Source organism: Medicago truncatula, chromosome 2 (genome assembly GCF_003473485.1).
Source record: "Medicago truncatula cultivar Jemalong A17 chromosome 2, MtrunA17r5.0-ANR, whole genome shotgun sequence".
Taxonomy (NCBI): Eukaryota; Viridiplantae; Streptophyta; class Magnoliopsida; order Fabales; family Fabaceae; genus Medicago; species Medicago truncatula.
The window spans coordinates 4880289-4902410 of NC_053043.1; the positions used below are offsets into that span (position 1 = coordinate 4880289).

Sequence of the window (22122 nt, forward strand, 5' to 3'; positions counted from 1 at the left end):
GTTTGTTCATGAGGGATCCGAAGAATCATCATATCAGATTTTAAACAATCATATAAGTGAGTTGGACGACATATTTTAATCCAAAGCCTTTAGACATTATACTTATAAGTCATTTCACATATAATGTGTTTAACAATCATTTTTTTCTTCTAACGTGAGACTCTTACTCAATTGATATACAAATACTTTTAACACTAATATGAAAGTTTTGTCTATATCTTTTGTTGTGTTTCCTCTACCCATCTCTTGTCCGTACGTCTCGTTTTTCTTTCTCTTTCATATATTCTGTAATTGAGTATCCGTGCGTCTTCTCAATTTTTAATTATATGCAATTTGTCATTAAGAAAATGTAAATTCCATCCCTATTCATATCTATGATGTATCAAAACTATAGTAACAAACCACGTACGTACGTACGTACACGAAACAAATTCAGAAGTGGGTCTATAACCTTGGTACGTATGGCTAGGAAATTAAAAAGAAGATGCCAAATATCATGCACTGACAAAATAATCTATCAATCCCCTTTGCTCACTTATTTGTGCTCCACTCATGAATCAATAAGGTGTCTAATATTGACCTTATATATATATACATATTGACTTTATTTTCTAACTTTAAACCTTCTTTTAAGAGTTCATAGTAGAGATACCTCAATCAATAAACTGTTTATTTATCGAAAGAAAAATATATCCTTTACTCACTAAGCATGAATATTGATCACTGTGGCCACAACTAACCCGATTAGTGGACTAATTGTGCTTATTCATAAATATGATTCTAAATCAAGTCAGACTTGGACTATACGCACTAAAGCACCAACTCCTGTGTAAACGAATTCTGATTGGCTTCCTTGAACTAGACAAAATAAGAAAATACTAGGGTCTTGTTTCTAGCATTGCCAAGTCTCATAATGCCAATTGTGAAAATGATGATCAATGATGACACAATATACATAATTAATTTGGATGTGTTTTATATGGACTCAAAATTAGTATAAAGCTTTTGTTGATAAAAAATAAATTTATGGTTTTAAAAAAATATAATATTTTATTAAAATTTACTAAAAATAAAGAGTACACTTTTAAACCAAATCCATATATTAGATGGCCCTAATTAAGTTATGCATTTTTCATTTTAAGCCATAGAAAAAAACATACTTTTTACATTTTTTTCTTAACCAAGACCAACTAATCTTTGACTCCAATTAACGTTTTAAGATATCCTTACTATTAAAATCTTTTTAGATTTGTAATGAAACTAATCATCAAGTCAATGTGTGACATTTACTTTTTCCCTTAACATAGACCTAGGTTACCTCCCAAATTAGTGACTCTTGAACTCAAACTCGAATATGTTAACATTATGTTTGGTATATATATTATAAATAAACAACAATAGTCTCCAGAAATAATTGTAATAATATAGGTAAATAGTGGAAATACAAATATGAGAGAGAATTTGAAAAGGGGGAACAAAAGCACCTTCCTATAGGGCCCATGACATGTCCTCTCAAAAGACCAATAGATGTGAGATTTTCATCTTTCTCCACTACACTCACAAATTCTTTCACCACCTCCATTATACCTCTCCTTCCCTCAACATCTATTAATCTCAATTCCCACCTTCACTTACACAATAGTAATTAATTAATTAAGTATTAATTAATTACTAATCACCAACCATGTCAAGCTCAATGCAAAACGACACCGTTCAAGCCTCATCTTCATCGTCCCGGCCCGGCGGCTCCGATCAACAACCAACAGCGGCAGTAGCTCCTTTGAGCCGTTATGAGTCACAAAAGAAACGTGACTGGAACACGTTTGGACAATACTTAAGGAACCAATCACCACCAGTTTCTTTGTCTCAGTGCAACTTCAACCATGTGCTTGAGTTCCTTCGTTACTTAGATCAATTTGGAAAGACTAAGGTTCACTTGCACGGTTGCATCTTTTTCGGACAACCCGATCCGCCGGCACCGTGTACTTGTCCGTTGAGACAAGCTTGGGGGAGTCTTGATGCACTCATCGGACGGCTAAGAGCTGCTTATGAAGAACACGGTGGATCGCCGGAGAATAATCCGTTTGGAACCGGAGCTATTCGTGTTTACCTTCGTGAAGTTAAGGAGTGTCAATCAAAGGCTAGAGGGATCCCTTACACAAAGAAAAAGAAGAAGAGGAGTCAACTTAAGGGCACTCATAATACTACTTCTAAGTCTTTCAACCAATTAGCTTCTTGAGATTCATGGTAAATTTTTTTTATCAAATTAATTAATATTTGTATGCCTTAATTAGTTTGAATTTAAATGCAATTAGCTTGAATTTAATTAAGTTATATCAGGATCAAGATAAGGTATGGTTGAAAATTTTGAAGCCGTTTTTTTAAACTTGAGGGTAATTTTTTTTGCCATATGGAGATACACAGATATTGGAGTATAGAAAACCCTAGAAGCAGAATACAAACCCTAAAATTTTATTTAAAAAACAAAAGGAATACAAACCCTAAATTCCCATTGTCAATTGAGAAAATATAAATTTCTAGAGTAAGAATAATTTATTGGTTAAAAATTTGTGAGAATAATTTAACCAGAGAGGATACCTTCTCTTTAGTGCACTCATTCTCTCCTTCTCTTTCTCTCTCCTATCATTCAAGACATAATTATATTTCCTAATTAAATACTCCCTCAGGTGCCTTACTTTATGCCAATTTTGGGCCAATTTCTGATTCTCCAAGATTTCTTGTGCTCCCCATGGTTGTGACCTTGATATGTAAGCTATATACCGTTGCATGTAAGATTTTATACAAATTTACGTAGAACCTAAAATGTAATTTGGATTTCTTGAATTTATTTTTTAAACTAACAAATACATGTTTTATTTAATAACTCAGTGCTTCTTTAAGACCATTGTACCACATTAGAGACAAGGTGGAAAAAGTTAGTTGGTAATTTGTCCCTATTCTATAGGTGTTCAATGTTTCCCATATTTATAGAGTATTTGTCTATATATAAATCTAACCATTTTTTTATAAGCATATATAATCTAACCATTAGTGTGAGTGTAATGAGAGATTCTATAAAAGATTAAAAGTGACTGGACGTTTCCTTTTTTGTTGTCTATTGATCATTATTAGATTTGTCAATATTGTCTCTTCAAATATATAATCCAATTATAAAAGAATGCTTCCATAAGTATGAGCACAAATATTGTCTAAAAGAAGAGTGGGAGAACAAAGAAAGTTAAGTGGGAATTTTGTCTTCTAGACAAAAAAGGTAAGCATAGACAAATAGATCAAACATCTCAACTTACCAGACTGTTCTTGTGGGTGGACATTCATGTCTAGTTTCAGGCTGAAGTATGTTAGTGTACGTACATCTTGAATGTACCTATGTACTTTCAAAAAGGCTTGAAACTAAAATCACATAAACTATTAATTACTTTGTGTGTTTTAATTGTTTTATTGTGTCGGTTGTCTCTCCCTTCCTCTTGCTCTCTAAGTTTTCAACTTAATATTGTGTCCATTAGTTTTGAAAGTCAACATCCATATCTATGGGAACTTCCCTATAACCTTAAGACACAATCCACTAAATCTACACAACAACATCCATAAAATAAAAAGGACAATGATCATATTGTGCGTTCTCCAAATACTATTAGTGATTATAACGCATTTACTTGATCCACTATCCCCTCAAATATTAAGAGTCTCACGATTGATAAAAAAAAATATACACTATGGTGAAACAATATTATTGACTTTACATCTCAAATATTTAAAAACAATTGTACCCATATTTATATATTTTTAGATGCTTGAGGATGTTTTTTGCAGCAAAATAATCTAGGCTTTTGTTTGAATTTTGTACATTACTTTTTATAGACATGTTCAGGCTACGAGCTAATTCATGCATTATTAAAACAATCTAAAAACAATCTAAAAAAACAACTTAAGACTATATTTACTGAGGGACTCGGCTCAAGCATTATATATAATATTTAGATGAGACTCTTTTGAAGTTCACAACAGTACCTTAGTAAAACTACTAGAATATGAGGTTTTTTTTTTATCAAATACATTATATATAATATTTTATCAATTTTAGTAGAATATGAGGTCTTTTATCATGTAAAAATTGTTTTTTATTTTTTTAGACTTATGGCAATTGCCTTGGTGGCCTTACCCCATGGGCCAGACCTGCATTTACTTTTGTTATACTGTGAGGAAATTTGCTTCTCTCTTAACAAAAAACGTTCACTCTCATACAAACTTACCAAAATACCCCCACGTGAGTTAACTCACGTTTGGTAAGCTGAAGTATAACCTACATGAGTTAACTCACGCTGGGTTATAACCTACTTGAGTTAACTCATGTGGGATGTACCATTATAGCGAACGTGACTTAAGTCACGTTGGATTTAACACCTGTGTAACTTAAGTCATGTGGGTGGTATTTTGGTCAGTTTGTATGGGAGTGAACATTTTTTGTTGGGAGGAGAGCAATTTTCTACTGTGAGTCATCTTTTGCTTTTATTATATCTGAGATATATGAATTTACATAAGTGTTATGTACAACATGAACAATAATCTTATACATTATAATTCGAGCAAGCTCTGGGGTAAAAACACTACATGTGGGTGTAGTTGTGGGTATGTACATGTACGCCCTTGAATCTTGTATATATTTTGCACTCATTCTTTACACATATTTCGAAGACTCTAAGCATAGTTCCTACTTGATGAGACGTCGATTTGTAAAATCATCTCCGCTCGCATTAAACCGGTAATAGGTATCATAATTGATCTTTAAAACATATTGGTCTTCTTATTCGTTTTGGTCTTCTTATCGGCTGTGTTGAAGAGTATTTGAGATATAGATCATTCTTCGAAATTGCTTGTGAGCCTCCTTGTTGGTCCAGATGAAGACTTCGAAAAAGGATCACTATATCTTCTTAGTTTATAGCAAGCCTCATTTTTAATCTTGTTGAAGACTTCAGATAGCGATTCTTTCATGTTCTTGTAGAAGACATGTGATTGTAAAATAAATACTTCAAAGAAATAGTTGGTAAGACGAGGAATTTGTTACATATAGTGTATGAGGGAACGAACACAACTCAAATACCATTGTAATTAAGAATAATTATATTATGAGAACTAGTAGTGGAACGTATTAAGCCCTCAATATTAAGGATATCACATCTTAAAAACTTAAATATACAATTGTATCCATACTTATACTTATCTATTTGTAGTTGCATGTAGATGTTTCTTGAACTATTGTATTTTTTGCACATGCACAATCTATAAGAGTATTTTTAGACGTTGGGCTTTAGTACTTTAATGTCTTGGTTCATGAACCAAAAGATCTAAATCTATTTCATTTCATATCATTAACCTTTTTAGTCTCCCTAATTGATCCTCAGATGTGGAACTACTATTTTTAATAATTCTCTTCAAATCCAATTTGATTAGTCTCTTTTGTGGTTCAGTTGTGAGTTATGTACTACATTTGCACATGTCCTTTTTTTTTGACCAATTTTTTACTTGCATATATAGTAGTTTATAAGGATTAATGCATGACATACGTTTTTGAAAACTTCTTGTCTTTCACAGCATATCATACATTATTTTGGATGAAATTCGATTGACAAGGAACCTACAATTAGCACTATACAGGTACTAATGTTAACATTCAATGACTTCTCACTATCTGTTTCTTTAATATTCGTTGCATTCAGGGCATCAAGAATGACTTACTTGGATTGGGGATTCAACTTGCCAAGGAGAACAAGCATGTCCAAGCTAGAAATACAAGTACCATCTGCACTTCATTGACTGAAAATTCATCACAAAAGAATATTGATGGATCCCAATTTGTAAAACAGAACGTCACAATAATGTTTTTGGAGCATGTTTGTTCTGAGTAAGTCTTAAATATATGTATAACAACCTTTGTAATTTTATCACATATTAGACTTCATCTTTAAAATAGAAACGGTAAGAATGCTGCCTAGCTTTACAGCTATTATTACTACTATGGCAGTATATGACAGTATGACTCTGTTAAAAGGTCAAAGACTCTAGCGTATAGAACACCGTTTATAGCGTATAATCCCGTATGATTAATATATATAGTTGCTTTGATAACGGTTTTTGTTAGGGCAATTTTTATTTTACTCCAAATAAAATTGAGTGTTTCGATACTCCCTAATATTTGACCAACAAAAAAAGATATTTCAATTAAATGATCCATATCAGCATTATTAGAGATTGACCTAAGGAAAAAGTATTAGTACGTTTGTCTATTCAATTTAACCCCTATAGATTGTACAAATTATTTAGTCAGTAATTATAATTTTTTTTAATTAAAACGAAACAAAACCAGTAACTGCCATCACTATTTTCTCTCCAACCTTCATCTCTGAAATGCAAAATCGGTAACTGCCATCACAATTTCCTCTTCATCATCTGAACCTTTTTGGGAACACGGAAGTTCATCTATGTACCGATTTAGTTTCTCACATCTTTGAACAAAACTTCATTTAATTAATAGCATTAATTCTTTCTCACTATGGTACTATGTTCATTTCTTTTTCTCCACTAATTTCCCTTGAAATGCTGGCACTGAAGGAGAAGAATTGCAATCAAGGAGAAAAAGCTGAATGGAGTTAATTAAATAATTATATCATAAAATAAAAGTCTCAAAATGCAAAATTCACAAGTTTGGTGGTGCTAAATCTACAATCCAGTCAAACTTACTTGTTCCATACTGTCAGAAAACTATTGGTCATTTTGGTTTGGAGTATCGGTACATATATATATTCGGGTGTACCGTAGAAGGCACCTTTTTTTAGATGTTATTTTAAATAGCGTTTGAATGTGTTAAACATAATAATATGAGCTTAAAGCATTTTTTGTGTGAATAATATAAGCTGAATGATACAAATATACAAATACGCAAAAATACTAAAATTCAAGATATTATATGGTTTAGATACGTTAACAATAAATTTATCATGAAAACTATTTACTTGTAATGATGATTATTCACCGACAATAAACTATATTGAGCATAAATTTACAAATTAAATACCTACGATCACAAAAAATTATATAATTTTTGTCTAAATTATTATATATTTTAGTTTTTACATTAGAATGTTGACACAAATATCATTGAAAGAACTCAAAATAAGTTGTACACGAGTCCTAGTTCAATTATTAAAATAGGAAATTGTGAGGTGTGGTCGGAGTTCGAATCATAGCTCTTTCATTTTTGTGTGTGAGTTATTGATAGTTATTGTCATTTCAACAATCCATCCAAAAAAAATAAAAGTAAGTTTTGTCTAATGCTAACTAATGAAGTATTTTCTCTCTCATTACTATTATTCGTGTACATCTCTAGTCTCCATTAGTTTTTCACTTGTATCCTAGATATGTATTGTTGAGTATCCTTGAAGTATTTATATGTATCCAATAAAATATATTTTAAAAAATAAAATAAAGAATTATGATATTTATAGCCTTACAGGATGCATATCTACCAGTATTTATGAAGTATCAATGAAGTATCGGTATCTAATATTTATCTATGCAGATACATCTCTAATTTAGGAGTATCAGGAATCGATGCCCTTTACTCATTGCTGCAAGAGTCTTCCTCCCTTAATAATATTCTTTCAGAAAACATAATTTTTTTTTTTTTTTTTGAAAAAACTAAAATGAAATTTATTAAAATCGAAATGAATCTTAATCAGCACAAGGAGTGCTAGGCTAGGAGTCTTAAAGTAGCAACATACAAAGGATAGACGGGGAGCCCCCAATTGAAAATCCTTACACCTGTGAATCAAAGAAAAATTCCAAAAAAACCTATAGGAAACGCCTCCTAGCAAAGGGCCATCTCTGAAATCAATTAATAGAAACACCAAAACCAAGCTAACAGGGCGATCAACGAAACAACATAAACATATGTGGTACCAAAATCCTCAAACATCGTCACAACACCACAAAAACAACTTTCACCACCCATATTCCGCTGCTCGCACAAAACCCCTGAACACCAACTTAAAAACTACACAACAACCAACAACCTTTGAAAAATATTCGGGAATAAAACCCCAAACACCACCATTAGCTCTCCCAAACACCTTCACCCAAAACACACCTCGAAGAACCGCAAAAGCCAACTACAAACCCTTGTACCATCATACAACAAGGAAAAAAACCTAACCACCACCAAAAACCACCACAAAAATCAACACCACTACCACCATAGTCACAAAAACTACCATTGACCACCACAAAAACCACCATTAACCATCACTAAAAAGCAACACCAGCCACCACGCGCATCACCACCAAAAACCACCACAAGCACCACCACCACGAGCCCCGCCACAAAAGACCCAAAATCAGCACCATCATGAAAACCGCCATGAAGCACCGCAAACCAAAACAACCAAAGATCCATCAAAACCATCACCACCTATGTTGCTATCAAACGTAACCTCCACCGCAACCAAGAGAGAAAACGAATCAAATAGTAGCCCCGGTAAAACCAAACAACCACCGAGAAGCATCCAACGTCACACCACGAAACGCACCAACGTCCTAACCAAGCGAACCAAACAAAACACCAAAAACACAAACCAACCTTTACGATGACAGAGAGAGAAACCGTACGTCGGAAAGGCACGGTGGTGCGGAGGACAGAGACCCTCATCGCACCACCATCCATTTGATCTACATGACGGCGCGACGGATTTAAAATTTGTGTGAGGAAGAAAGGAGTTGGGCAGTCCTTCAGAAAACATAAATTAAGCTCTATAAATGGTCTACGTTTCTTGAAGCTTTATACAATCCATTAAGGCACGTGTACAAAACTTGGTGATAAAGACCTATCCACATAATCAATATCATCAACCTCCTCCTCCTCCAGTAAAGTAGTTTCAAGTAAACTAGCTTGGACAATCGATTTGATTGTGATGTTAAAATTAAATCTTATAATACTTCATCATAGAATTTTATAAGACAAAAATCAAACATAAATGACTAGTTTAAAGCGAGATAAAAAACATAAAACCAAACTTATTTTTTGAAAGAAAAACCAAACATAAACATGATTCAACTTAAAAGAACATAATTTTGCCTTAATTATATGCGTGTAATGGAACGAGCATTTTCAAACAAACACGGGATGTAAACTGGGACAAAGCAGACGATGAAAATCAACATGAACATCTGTTTTTTTTATTTGTCATTCTAGTCCAAATTCTTTTAAATTAAACTTCGTTTTTGCATATTTTATTTCACTTTACTGGTTAATATTTCATAATACTAGAATCTAACCGTGATCCGTAACCATATGGCTTTGCTGATTGTAAATGATCGAATAATGATAAGAAACAAAACGAGGGTATAAAAAAAAAAGAGGAAGGAGAACGAGACATATAGAAGAGTTATACATTAGAGTCAAATCTGTGTGGCAGCCCGAATTAGGCTTAAGTATAGTTGCTGAATTAATTTATAAGGGCTAATAACAAAATTAATAAAAGCTAGCTAAATGAATCCAAAATTACTCCTCGATAAATTCTATTTAGAGATTCCCTCATGACAGTATCAGCTGAAGATATGTACTTTCCCGTGATCATAACCAAAACATGAGTGTTCTGATCACCATCACCGAACCATTGCCCGCTTGGCTAGCTATTATACATATCTGCAGCAAAGAACAAATTTGTCAATACAGTTCCGCAGAAACACATGACATGCAAGTTGAGTGAGGTTCAATCATCAACCACAATAAATCCTTACAACAATGGAAGAACAGTTCATAACTATGCTTTACTACTTTGATAGATATATTGATGAGACATAACAACTATGTTTACTTCAAGTCAAAAGAGAGGAAACATTACTGCACTCAAGCAACAACACAGTTGTTGAAAGCTGAAAAACCACATCTTTTTCTAAACGGAATTACTTGCAACCTAAAAAGCATTGAGCAAGAATATATTCATAGCACTGTTGTATCAAGCACATAGCAATCAGACAAGTCAATATGGACTGTAAACAAAGATATTTCTAAATGCTAAACAAAGATATTTCTAAATGCTAAACATGGAAGGTTGGAACTGTATTTCAATTGGGATGAGTTACCTCCACGTTTATCATTATACAAAATGACACTTCTGTTGCGTGATACTGGACTAACAAGTTGTGGCCAACACAACAGACTTGGATGAGTAGACTAAAGTAACTGTTCAAACAATGATGTAACAAGGCACCCATACCATCAAAACCAGGTATCACACAATAACTACTATCCTTTCCAAAACACATATGGTAAAGCACTTAGAAATAAACATTAAAACATATGGTAAAGCTCCATAAAACCCATAGAAAGAAACCAAACATACTGCGATAACATTCATGAAAACCTGTGTTTTAATTTAGGAGACTGAAGAGCTCGAAGATGGAAGATTTAACCTAACTATAAATGTACTATAAATAAGTAAACAGGAACTGTCAGGAGGATCCCATGATCAAGACAAGTGACATGAACCCAATTCAACTGAAACGGGTGAAAGACACAAATATACCATAACTACCATCAAATTTCCATTCAAACACTTCATCTTTTCTACAGAAAACCGTCCACAAGGATCCAGGCCATCACTATTTCAGCAAAAGCCAATCTCATCTCTCTGATGTTAAATCAGTCCGTATCAGCTACTTGTCAAAACTGTTTCCCAACTTTTCCAGCCTCTAACTACTTATCCATAATCAAGAGGGAAAAGAAGAGAATTGCACCAAATAACAACAGAAAACAAAAAGACCCAACTATACAGTTTCTTTCCCTCGGATACCTCACTCGAGTCACTTCTAAATTTGCATTGCACCTCGATACCAACTACGGCTGGCTAGGTGGTAATTAGATATATTAACCCAAACCATCCCACTAAATTATGTTTATTGAACTGGGCATATAGGGTAAGTTTTAATTAGAGGACAGTAAATCAACTAATTTTTTTATTGAATATCCAAGTATCAGGGATCAACCTTACAGCTTTTTATCAAAATGTCAGCGTGGAAGAAAGATTAAGGCATCAGGACAGTACTTATGGTGGTGTGTGGCACCTTTACTTACCCAGCGCAGCTGATAGATACAGCATCGTACCAGATTCTACCATTGGCACAGCCTTGGCCAATCTATGGGCTGAGGATCATGTGCCCAAATAATTAATGACTACAGCATCGTACCAGATTCTACCATTGGCACAGCCTTGGCCAATCTATGGGCTGAGGATCATGTGCCCAAATAATCTATGGGCTGATAGACACAGCATCGTACCAGATTCTACCATCGGTGATTGCTCTTCTTTGAGCATCGATTGCTCATTGGATGTTGTTTTCAGAACATTTTTTCATCCTTGCCTGTGAATTGTGAACTGTCATCTGACCTATTCCCACAAGGAACATTTTTACTTATCATAATCACTACTAAATATGAAATAAATGTTAACATTAAGATAACTATTAAATAGTTACCTACATTCTTACTTGGAAATGGACTTTTGGACTCATTTGATTTTATATCATTTGAAGGATGTGAGCTCTTGCTTTAAAATATTTCAGTGTGACAATCACCGACCAAGGTGAAAGGACTTCTGACCTATTTGAAATATTTACATGTTATACCACTAAACATGTTTGCTAGATATAGTTTGTTTCTCTTACTTCATCTACATTACTAACATGCTTAGTAGACATGAATATGTATATTTGACACGAGGTAGTAATCTTTGAATTTGTTACTATTAAATAATTATCAAATTATTTCTCCCTTGTATTTATAGTAACACCCCACTATATCCATACACAAAAGAACAAGGTCACTTCATAATGTAAGATAGCTTATTCAAAATCAAGTCAATCTACACCGGCATAAAAACAATAACACTCAACACAACAAATAAAGTGGACTCGATTTACAGAAAAATTAAGGATTCAATACAACACATATATTTGTTCTATGTTTTAGTTTACTATTTTAAAGATCTTGCTAAGAATGCTGGTCAAGGAATCAAGATATAGAAAAGAAAATAGTGTAAATCATGACAATCAATATTATTAATTTCAAAAGCTACATTTTCCATTAAAAAAAATCTATTTTTGATTCCTTAACCATTGTACATAAGAGTGAAGACATTAGTTAGCATTTACCTTATTGCAAAATGGTAATAGAACAAAAAAATTACACACAAAACAAGAGTTGAAAATTTAAATAGTTTAATACAGGAGAAACTTGCATAATGCACAAGTACCCAACACCATCTAAAAGTAAAAAATACACATAATTCCAGCCAAATCCCATCAATGTCAATCAAAACCAACCAGCAAGCCAAATTGGGTTCACATCAAGTGAAACCACCCCCTGGTTTTACTGCCAAATATGCTATTGTTATGTGAACCACCCACAAAACATAAAGAACAGAAAGCTGTTGTATTGTAACTCAATTTTTTTGCAGTTCAGCTAATGTTGTTCCTTATTATGCACAAAAAACACCCTTGAAGTTTTGAAGGACTTTTTTCGTAGAAAAGAAATTCTTAGAGTAATATGATGAACTCTCTAAAACATAGTACTAGTGCACCACTTGCCAATATATTTAATTGCAGAACCACAAGAAACAACCAATTAAAAGCATTCATTCATAGCACTCCTTCAATCCAAAATCAACACACAAAATAACTACTTTTATTCTCCTAAACCAAAAATAAACTTATTGAAGCATACCCTTGAGACCGATAAATGCACAACATTAACATCATTCATTCATTGATAAACAAAAGACTAAACAGTGCCCTACGTTACCAATTATCAAATCAAGCTAAAAGGGAAACAAAATAATTAAAAAAGCTTAAACTACTTAAATTTTTTATCTCACCATTAGACCCAGAGGGTTTTCCCCGCTTGATTCTCTCCAGCTGAACTTGAGTATCCATAAACATCTGCATCCTCTGCACCTCAAGATCTTTAGCAAATTGCATCCTTTGTTTCTCCAAATCCACCATCTGCCTCAGTTTCTGTTCTTCCACTCTCTCATACATTTCACCAAAACTCTCTATTGCCTTCGCCAATCTCTTCATCCCTTCTCTCCCTTTATCCCCTTCATCCACTTCACTCCTCCTCCCTTCCTCTTCCTCTACTTCCACATCTTCTTCCTCAACTTCTTCCACCTCATCATCCTCATCATCATCCTCATCAGCTTCCGCGGCAGCAGCGGCCGCAGCTACGGCAGAATAATTCCTCCTAAAATACCCATCATCCATCACATTCACCGTAGCCGCAGCCACCGCAGAATAATTCCTCTTCTGTGGGAGAGCCACCGCAGTCGAATGTACCGCAATTGCAGGTGATGAATAACCACCAGAATTAGCAAATTTCCGATGAGGAATCAACGGAAGAGCTACCGGAGGCGACGGTGTCACCGCCCCTGGTGAAGAAATTGATAACTTCTTAGAACTGAAATTAGGTCCAATCAAAACATCTAACCGTTCAAAAAAAGGCCAATTAGAATGCAAAACACCATTAGATTCCGTAACCCTAGCCTTTTCAACCTTGTACTTTTTCTTAATCGTATCGATTCGATTCTTACACTGAACATCTGTGCGATGAGTTTTCTTTGTATGACCATGAAGAGCGTTAACAGCATCAGCAACATCTTGCCAATCTTTCTGACGAAGATTACCACGGTTGAGTTCAAGATACCGACGACCCCATGCATCGACGAGAGTAGAAGAAGCATCTTCAGACCAACAATCCTCGCGGACGGGGACGGTGCGTGACGGTGGTGTGAGAGAATCGTGGTGAAAATCCGGCATCGGAGAAATTAGGGTTAGGGTTAGAAAAGAGAGAGAATGAGAAGAAATTAGGGTTGAGAGAGAAAGAGAAAAAGATATAGAAAAGGTTAAACGGCGTGTGATTACACGGTACGGTCGCCGGTGTATTGGGGGAACTGGCTCGCGTCATCGGATCACTGACCGCGGAAGCCCAAACTTTAAAAAAAACCAAAAAAAAAGATAAATTAAAAACTAAAGTAAAATTAGATTATACTCCTATCTTCTTATTTTTAATCTTTCATTAAACTAGTACACTCTTGCCTCCACTTTAATTTTATTTTGTTTTATCCACTTTGATCACTCTATTTTTTTTTTTAAATAGACGTAATGAATGATTCATGATTGTTAGATTGAGATCAAACGATTCAAATTTTAAATTAAAATTTTATATTATTAAATAAAAATAATAAAGTGTTTTAAGATCTCAATTGTCTGACCTTAATTCTATATGTGCATTTGTTTCAAGTTTGTCAAATTTATTCTTAGGAATAATATTCTTTGGAATATAAAGATGTGAATTTTATTCCAATGTATTTAGAAAAAAATATGTTTTCTTAACATTATAATATGCCGAGGAACCATAAAAATAGGGATTATAATATGTAATTACATATGAATTTATTCTCATCTTCATGGGAACTTTATTCCCACCCGTTTCTTTGGGATTTTTTTTTTATTCTCGAGAACGTTTTATATTGAAAATAAAATTTAGCAAACTTGTAACAAACATAAACAAATTTATTTCTATCATTTTATTTCCAAAAAGCTACAAATATAACTTAAAACAAACGCACCCTATGTTTTATTATCAAATCACTAATTGTTTGTCTTCAATATATATTTTTTTAATTCATTTCATTCTTCATACTTATGTTAAATATTATTTGTTACAACTACTTTGATTTGATATCTATCACGAAAATTCATTTTCTCTAATTCTTCATATATTAAAGATGACCTTTGATGTCGTGCATGTCATATGAGAACCAATATATTATATGTGTTTTACAAAGTATATTAAATTCTATTATTTGTTACATTTATGTATTATCTATCTATTACCAACGTTTTTGTACACCTTTTTTTATTTGTAATATTTATGTAATCTTTAATGTCTAAATCTTAATTTATTAATTCATGTTGTGTATAACGAAATTTAATTTTAGTTAAGAATTGAGTTGTTAATGGATTATTTTTTTTAGAAAAATGTACTCTAAATTATATATATATATATATATATATATATATATATATATATATGGTGGATTCTAGGGTGAGGGTTCTAACAAGTCCCTCATCGGTGGACCATTATAAAAAACATTAATATCCATTCGATTAATCTAAGTGCTTGTATCCTACCTACACTTTATGCACAATATCACACTTCTTTCTTTTCTTCTCTCTAGCCTTCTCCGTTTCCATTTCCATGCTCTCACCCTTGATAACCTTCCTTCGGTGGTGGTTCTAGTAAATCAAACTGCTCCAAAAAATAATCAAATGCGGCTCCATCTTCCTCCCTCGCTCCATAATCAAGCTTACGATATCTAATGCAATTATGTTGGTTTTTAATTCCAATTAAAGTTAATAGATTAAAATATGAATATCTAGTGTGAAGTGATGTGAAAATTCTTTGAGTCAAACTTTACATATAGATCTATGTTGTTAAGCCCCTTTTATGGTTCACTTTTGTAAATTAGATCAGGTAGGTTGCTTTTAATCTAACGGTGAAATTGAATGGTCCACGGGTGAGGGACTTGTTAGAACCTCACCCTAGAATCCACCAATTAGAAAATTTTATTTTAATTTTTCCTGAACAAAATTTGTTTTTAATATTTCAATTCTTTGCATATCCCCATGATAATGTTTTAAATTTTAAAAGTTTTAATATAAATTTAAATTTAGTCTTATCCATCCCATTCTTAGAAGAAATAGGTTATAGTAATTATCAAGAACCGTGTATTAGTCGAATATTAGATTTATACTAGTCTCTAAAAAAATAAATTTTGTATCCCTGATTTGCACTAGTCGAATATTAGATTTACACCCAAAAAACCGTGTAATAATTATCAAGAATTTACTTTTGAATTATTTTTACTTTTATTTTAGAATTCCAAGTGCTGTGAAATTTAAATTAGTAAAGGATCAAAACAAAACTTAATCTATCATTAAGTTAGTTTATGTTTTATATATATAAAAAAAAAAAAAAAAAAAACAGAGAATTTTGTTAGAGACAATTTTAAATATTATTAGGAACAATTGTGTGTGTCCTTTTTTTTTATAACTCTTAGTTTAATTCATTATTTATACTTATTGTAAGGATCACTCTTTACAACTAATTCGATTTGATATTTATCATGTTGATTATATTTTATATCCTGATAGTTTATATAAATTTAAGATTTTGTATTATCCATCCAACAATCATAAAAAATGAGTTCTAGTAATTTGAAATTAAGTTGGAAGATGGGTAAAATCTATCAAAATATGTCTAGTTAGAGATTAAGCTAGAGTGCTCATATATTATCAAGAATTTTTTTGCAACAACTAGTGTCAAGACGAGCACTAATGTGCTCATCTTTCCACTTTCGCTTTATCTGGACTGTGATCTGATGTTTTGGTCCGAAAGGGTGTTTATGGCTTGCTGACGTTTTTTGAAAGAGCTGCTGGACCTTGAATCACTTATGTGCTGGCAGACGATTAATAGGCATGCCTAGATGCTCCAAACACTCACTCTACGTTATTTTGCAGTTCAATTTCGCATCCACACGTGGGTTCGCTTGGATCACGTTGTTTAAAGTTGTTTTCTTTACCACTTGTACTAACTTGTTGTATCACCCGTTAAGGTTTGAGGTTGTGGTTTTACGAGTCAGGTTCATGCCCCCAATCTTGTACTTCCTTTCCTTTTTAATTTAATTTTTACTTCGCTTAAAAAAAAAATTATACTTTGATTTTCAATTCTTTCTTCAATTTTTTGTTTTTGTAAATGGATTTACTTATATTTAGTATTTTGTTTTTTATTCAAATAAACGTTGTCTATGGATATTAGCAATATTACTGATACATAAAAAAAAGGATATCTATGTAGACTTCTTCTATGAAAATTTTGAAGAAAGAATAGGATTTTTAGGTATTAATCATCGAACATTTCTTCTTCGTAAGATTTGCAATATTTTTTTTATAATTATAATCTTTTAGCATTATAAGTAGTTTTGTTCGAATTCAAATTGATCTCTAAAGTTAGAAACCCCTCTTTTTTTTTCTTCTTCTTTGTCAATTGATCTTATAGATTATTTTGGTGTATATTAACCCTGGAGTGTTCCCCTTTCAAGGTCTCATTCAAAAAAAAAAAACTATTTATAGTGAACTGTCCAATGATAGTATTTTATAGCGAAATGTAATAATTATTGTATTGTTGTTGTTGTTTTTATAAAAAAAAAAAAAAAAAAAAAAAAAAAAAAAAAAAAAACCTATTTTAAGAAGTGAGACACAATATAGGGCTTGGAAATCATTAAAAGTACATACAGGACCCCCACACACTCCCCCCTTTTTCTTAGCGAGAAACCATCTCCAAACGGTTGCTTTGATTGCATCTACAATCACCCCATTACGAGCCTCCCAACTCTTTTAAATTGTAGCGTGCTAAATTAGCATGAGGTCTTTCTGACGTTTTTTGTTCCAATAAGATGAAGAAAAATAATCAAGTGTGACAACATTTCAGGGTAAAATAATTCCCATTTCAATCCACTTAAATCTACACTTACAAAATAAGCGATTCCCAACCTCAAGATTTACGGGACACCAAACACGATCCGAGCTTCACCCCTTCCAACAAAACTTCCCTTCTTTTCAAGTTGTCAGGGGTAGGAAGTCTTCCAAAATTAACATCGTGTCATTCAATTCGTCATAATTCTAATCCATTTGGGTTGATCCGGTGGTATTGACTTGAGACTTGGGAGTGTTCTCCTCCTCAATGTTTTAGATTCGATGCTCCCTAATGTCAATTTAGGTGAGCTAATTTAACTTCTTAAATTCTTAAAAAAAGAAAAAAATTTCGTAATTTTTCATCGAATTTATGCTTAATAAGTTAGGTCTCAGCTAAACCTCTTCAATGAAATTTTGGTATGAAATAATTTATTCGTGAGAAAAATGATGGAGTCAGCTTCAATAAATTCTCTACCAATCCTATATAGACAGATAGCAACTCTCTATATATCTATACAGAGTGGCAGTTTGGTACTACTTAATTGGCTTCTTCGTTTTTTTATCCAACCAAATTATCTTCAACAATGGGTTAGCTAGCTTTTCAAATCAACAAGTCATGGCATCATTGTTATTTATTTGTTTTCAATGTCACTGCACTAAACATAGCAGTGATGACACACAATCTTAAAGAATTTTTGTTAGCAATAAACACAGTTTGAAATTGCAGTTTCAACAATAAAGACATTAAAAACCTTACTTGTTTCTCATTAAAAAAACACATTAAAAACTTTAATATTGCAGTTAGATTGCTGTTGTATCTTTTATTTTTAATAAATATTCCACTCATATGGGTATGGTAATAAATATTCCAAGCTAAGAGAACATGGGAGTGGTTTAATTCTGTTGCTGAAATTTGCATAGAGAGATTGAGACAAGTAGGTTAATGAGTTCACCTGATGGCCCTGATAACACTGACACAAAAATGAGATAATATGTGTTAAGTATATAACACTTCAATGATTCATTCATTGATACATACATGAAGTAGTCTCAGTCTGCCAACTTTTTGGTTGGTCCTAGATGGTAGGGTTTCCAATTATTAATGTTTATATTAAAAAAATGGGATTAATTATGAAGCATAGATACTCCTCGAATTAGGTGTGTTCAGGTGCCCGACATGTATCGTGTCTGACACCGACACGACATCGACACTTGTAATTACACTGAATTATATCATTTTTTCAAATAATTAGCGGTATCGACGTGTCAGTATCTGTGTTGTGCCCGATGACCGTATGCATGCTTCATGATATATACGTTTGGATCACATGAAATCAGAATCAAAACAAGAACTATAAGCTTCCCTCAAGGCTCAATCTCTGCCGTCCAACCAATCCACTAGATAGGTCTAACTAATGTGTAATCAATCATCTTTACAGGATGCCATGGCCACTAGGTATATAAACTTTGGCAAATAATAATTAGAACAAATTGCTTAAAAGCATATCCCACTAATAATTTAGAGCAAAGTGCAAACTATAGCAAACCATCATTGCATATTAGAAATGTGGTGGAAAGCAAACACTTTGTTGTGGCTACTTTCAATTACTTCAATCCTCAAAATCATCTACTTTGGTCTTTTCATATTATTTATCCTTTCATATTGTGGGGGAAAGTACACCTTTTGGCTTTACAATACACATTGGTGAATCTGTACTCCCTCATTTGGGGGACCCCAACGATTTTTTATTCTTTTTTTCTTTAAATAAAGTTATAAATATATGCTTGCAATATTTAATGGAAAAAATAATTTCTCCACTAAATGGAATGTCAATGTGTAAAAAAGATTTAGATAAAAAAGTGAAACTCTGTTAACCCTAAATATAAAGAATGATGTGATAAAAATTTTATATATTTTTTTTATGTAAATTGGATATTCTGTGCGCACAATTAAGATTAATTACTTGAACCAAATATGACTAAAATGACCGTGAAATTCTTTCTCAAGAAATTTAACGATGTTGTATTTCTAAGCCGAATTCAAACCAATAACAAATTGAAAGTGATTTGAATCATGTGATCTATCTAATCTAATACTCATGTTCTTAAGTGTCTCTTTTGAAGAAATTTTTTGTTCCTATTTAACTGTCATTTTCAAAGTTCAATGCAACATTAAATGTTGTTTTACCAATATTATCTTTAGTTATTTATTGCAGAGAGAGAAATATATGAAATGAGATATTAAATGAATAAGGTCATTATAGTAAAAGTACAACTTATTACATCAAAAGTAGTAACAATCATTGGCTATATTAGTTTATGTAAAATGTCAAAATGTGACAATTAAAAAGGAATGGATGTAGTAATAATAGTAATAGTAAAGTCTAAACAAACATACTATAACAAAAATATACATTTGGGATTTAATTGGATAAGAACTTATGATATGTATGGAATGTGATGGAAGCATTATGTCATGCTCTCTGCGTTAAAGAATGACAGACACCAATGAATATTGAACAGAACACACTATTTTTTCCCTCTATGTGTGAATGGGAATTAATAACAGTGAATGGATTACTCTAATGGTAGCAACAACATAACATGGATCATGTCTCAATCACATTCTATTATGATGCAATAAGCTTTATGAATGCACCAAAACCAGACACAATAGTAATGGCATCCTTTTTTTCTTTTCTCCTGTATTCCAATCATTTGATCTCTTCTCTCAATAGTTTTTATCTTTCCATGTGCACTTCAACTTTTAAGCTTCATCATCCATTAAAAACCAAAATAAATAAATTCAAACCTTTACATATTTCTTGCCTTATTTGAACCAAAACCAAAACACTAGTGATGAACAAACCCTCAAAATTATACAAAAGAACTTGAAAAAAAGAAAGAGAAAATAGCAATCAATCAATTATTAATTGCATATTTCTAATCACAATGAGTTTGACAAAACCACGTTTCGATGGAAGTTTTTACATAGATACACTGTAATTCAGACAAACTCACCGTCAATCTAAAAATGTATAGTTGGATCGTTGGACACATCAACCTCTTACAAGTATGTGATCTATAAGCTTAATTAGTGTCAACTTTCAAGATGATTTCTTCCTTCTAGTTCAAGTCTTCAACTTAACAAAATCAAAACCATATATAACATTTTATCATAGCACTAAAATTTTAACCATATGTACACAAAATTGACAGAAACAAAGTTTATTTTCTTCTTTACTAAGAAAATAATAAGAAAAAGAGAAAGAAGACAAGTAATAAAAATGGATAATAGATACTTTGAAGATGAAACAACAAAGATATTGATAAAGAAGAAAGAACAAAGAAACAAAGAAGAAGATCAACCGTTATAGATGATTTGTTGGTGACTCAGAAATACTCTCCAAATGAGGTCTCCACACAGCAACACGTCCTCTTCTTCTGTCTCTCTGACTACAAACCTTCTCAGACAGAATCTCAGTCAAGTACTGATCAGAAGAAACAACCAACGTAGCACTGTTCTCGATGTTGTTGTTACTGTTACTGTTACCGTTACTTCTACTGTTGTTTGTTAATATTCTCTCGTTTTGTTCTTTTCTTTTCTTTCTTACCGACGAGTTTTTGCTATGACGGTGATTATTTTTATCCGGTGGTGGCGGCGTAGGGAGAGGCATGAGGAAGTAAATCTTACCGCGTTGAAGATCAGCATCGGGAGGGACAACAACGATCTTAGGAACAACACCGCCATCTTGTGTTGAAGGTGAAGAAGGTTTCTTGAGAACATGTTTTGGGTATGTTTTCATGATTTCACTTGCTTTGATGCTGCCACTGATTTCTTCTACTCGACCGTTGCAGTGTACTATACGGATCACATCAAGTGCTCCACATGGTAGAATGCAAGATATGCAACATCTTATGCTGTTTCTCATAGTTTCTTCTTCTCCTTTTATTTCATTTAATCTCATAGAGAGAAGGAGAAGAAGTGGGAGAGAGTGAAATGTGTGAATATATGGAGAGTTTGAAGAGAGATTGGAAAGAGATGAAGAGAAGAGAGATTGATATTTGGAGGATGTGTTGTATTGTGTTGTGTGCTTTTTTGCTCTGTTTTGGTTAATGGAGTGGGAATCAGTCACATAAAAGAATTTGATTTCTACCAAAGTTATGCATTTTATTCTATCTTTATATCAAATCTTATTTTTACTTAAATAAAGTGGTTGGTCATAAATTGTTAATAATCTAATTATACAGATAATTATCAAGTTCCATCATTGTTTTGAAAAGTAATGTATGTTTGTTGGCTATCCTAGAATCATTTGGTTGAAAATTTACCATTCAACCTTCATGGTTTGGATTGATACTCTAACACAATGAAAAAAATAGAAGAAGTAATACATGTTTAGATTGATGATGAGTTTTGGTTGAATTAAGACATGGTACGGTGAATTTAGCAAAAGTTACATACTGTATTTTCGAAAAAATTACGATGATACTCTGATTTTACTAAATTCACCATCAATC

General features: G+C 32.7%; 3 protein-coding genes across 3 annotated transcripts; 1 reads left to right on the top strand and 2 right to left on the bottom strand.

Annotated features, from left to right (window-relative positions):
• Positions 1 to 1497: 1497 nt before the first annotated feature.
• Positions 1498 to 6016, top strand: LOC25485963 (protein LIGHT-DEPENDENT SHORT HYPOCOTYLS 10). Its single transcript, XM_013607104.3, has 2 exons — positions 1498 to 2247; positions 5736 to 6016. Exon 1 carries the CDS (start codon positions 1685 to 1687, stop codon positions 2237 to 2239), a length of 555 nt encoding a protein of 184 aa, XP_013462558.1. The 5' UTR covers positions 1498 to 1684; the 3' UTR covers positions 2240 to 2247; positions 5736 to 6016.
• Positions 6017 to 9445: 3429 nt separating this feature from the next.
• LOC25485964 (trihelix transcription factor ASIL2) lies at positions 9446 to 14069 on the bottom strand. Its single transcript, XM_013607105.3, has 2 exons — positions 12945 to 14069; positions 9446 to 9715 (listed from the first exon to the last, which is right to left on the bottom strand). The coding sequence occupies exons 1-2, from the start codon at positions 13879 to 13881 to the stop codon at positions 9699 to 9701; spliced, it is 954 nt and encodes a 317-aa protein (XP_013462559.1). The 5' UTR covers positions 13882 to 14069; the 3' UTR covers positions 9446 to 9698.
• Positions 14070 to 20739: 6670 nt separating this feature from the next.
• Positions 20740 to 21760, bottom strand: LOC25485965 (uncharacterized). Its single transcript, XM_024775799.2, has one exon. It carries the CDS (start codon positions 21567 to 21569, stop codon positions 20973 to 20975), a length of 597 nt encoding a protein of 198 aa, XP_024631567.1. The 5' UTR covers positions 21570 to 21760; the 3' UTR covers positions 20740 to 20972.
• Between the last annotated feature and the right edge of the window lie 362 nt (positions 21761 to 22122).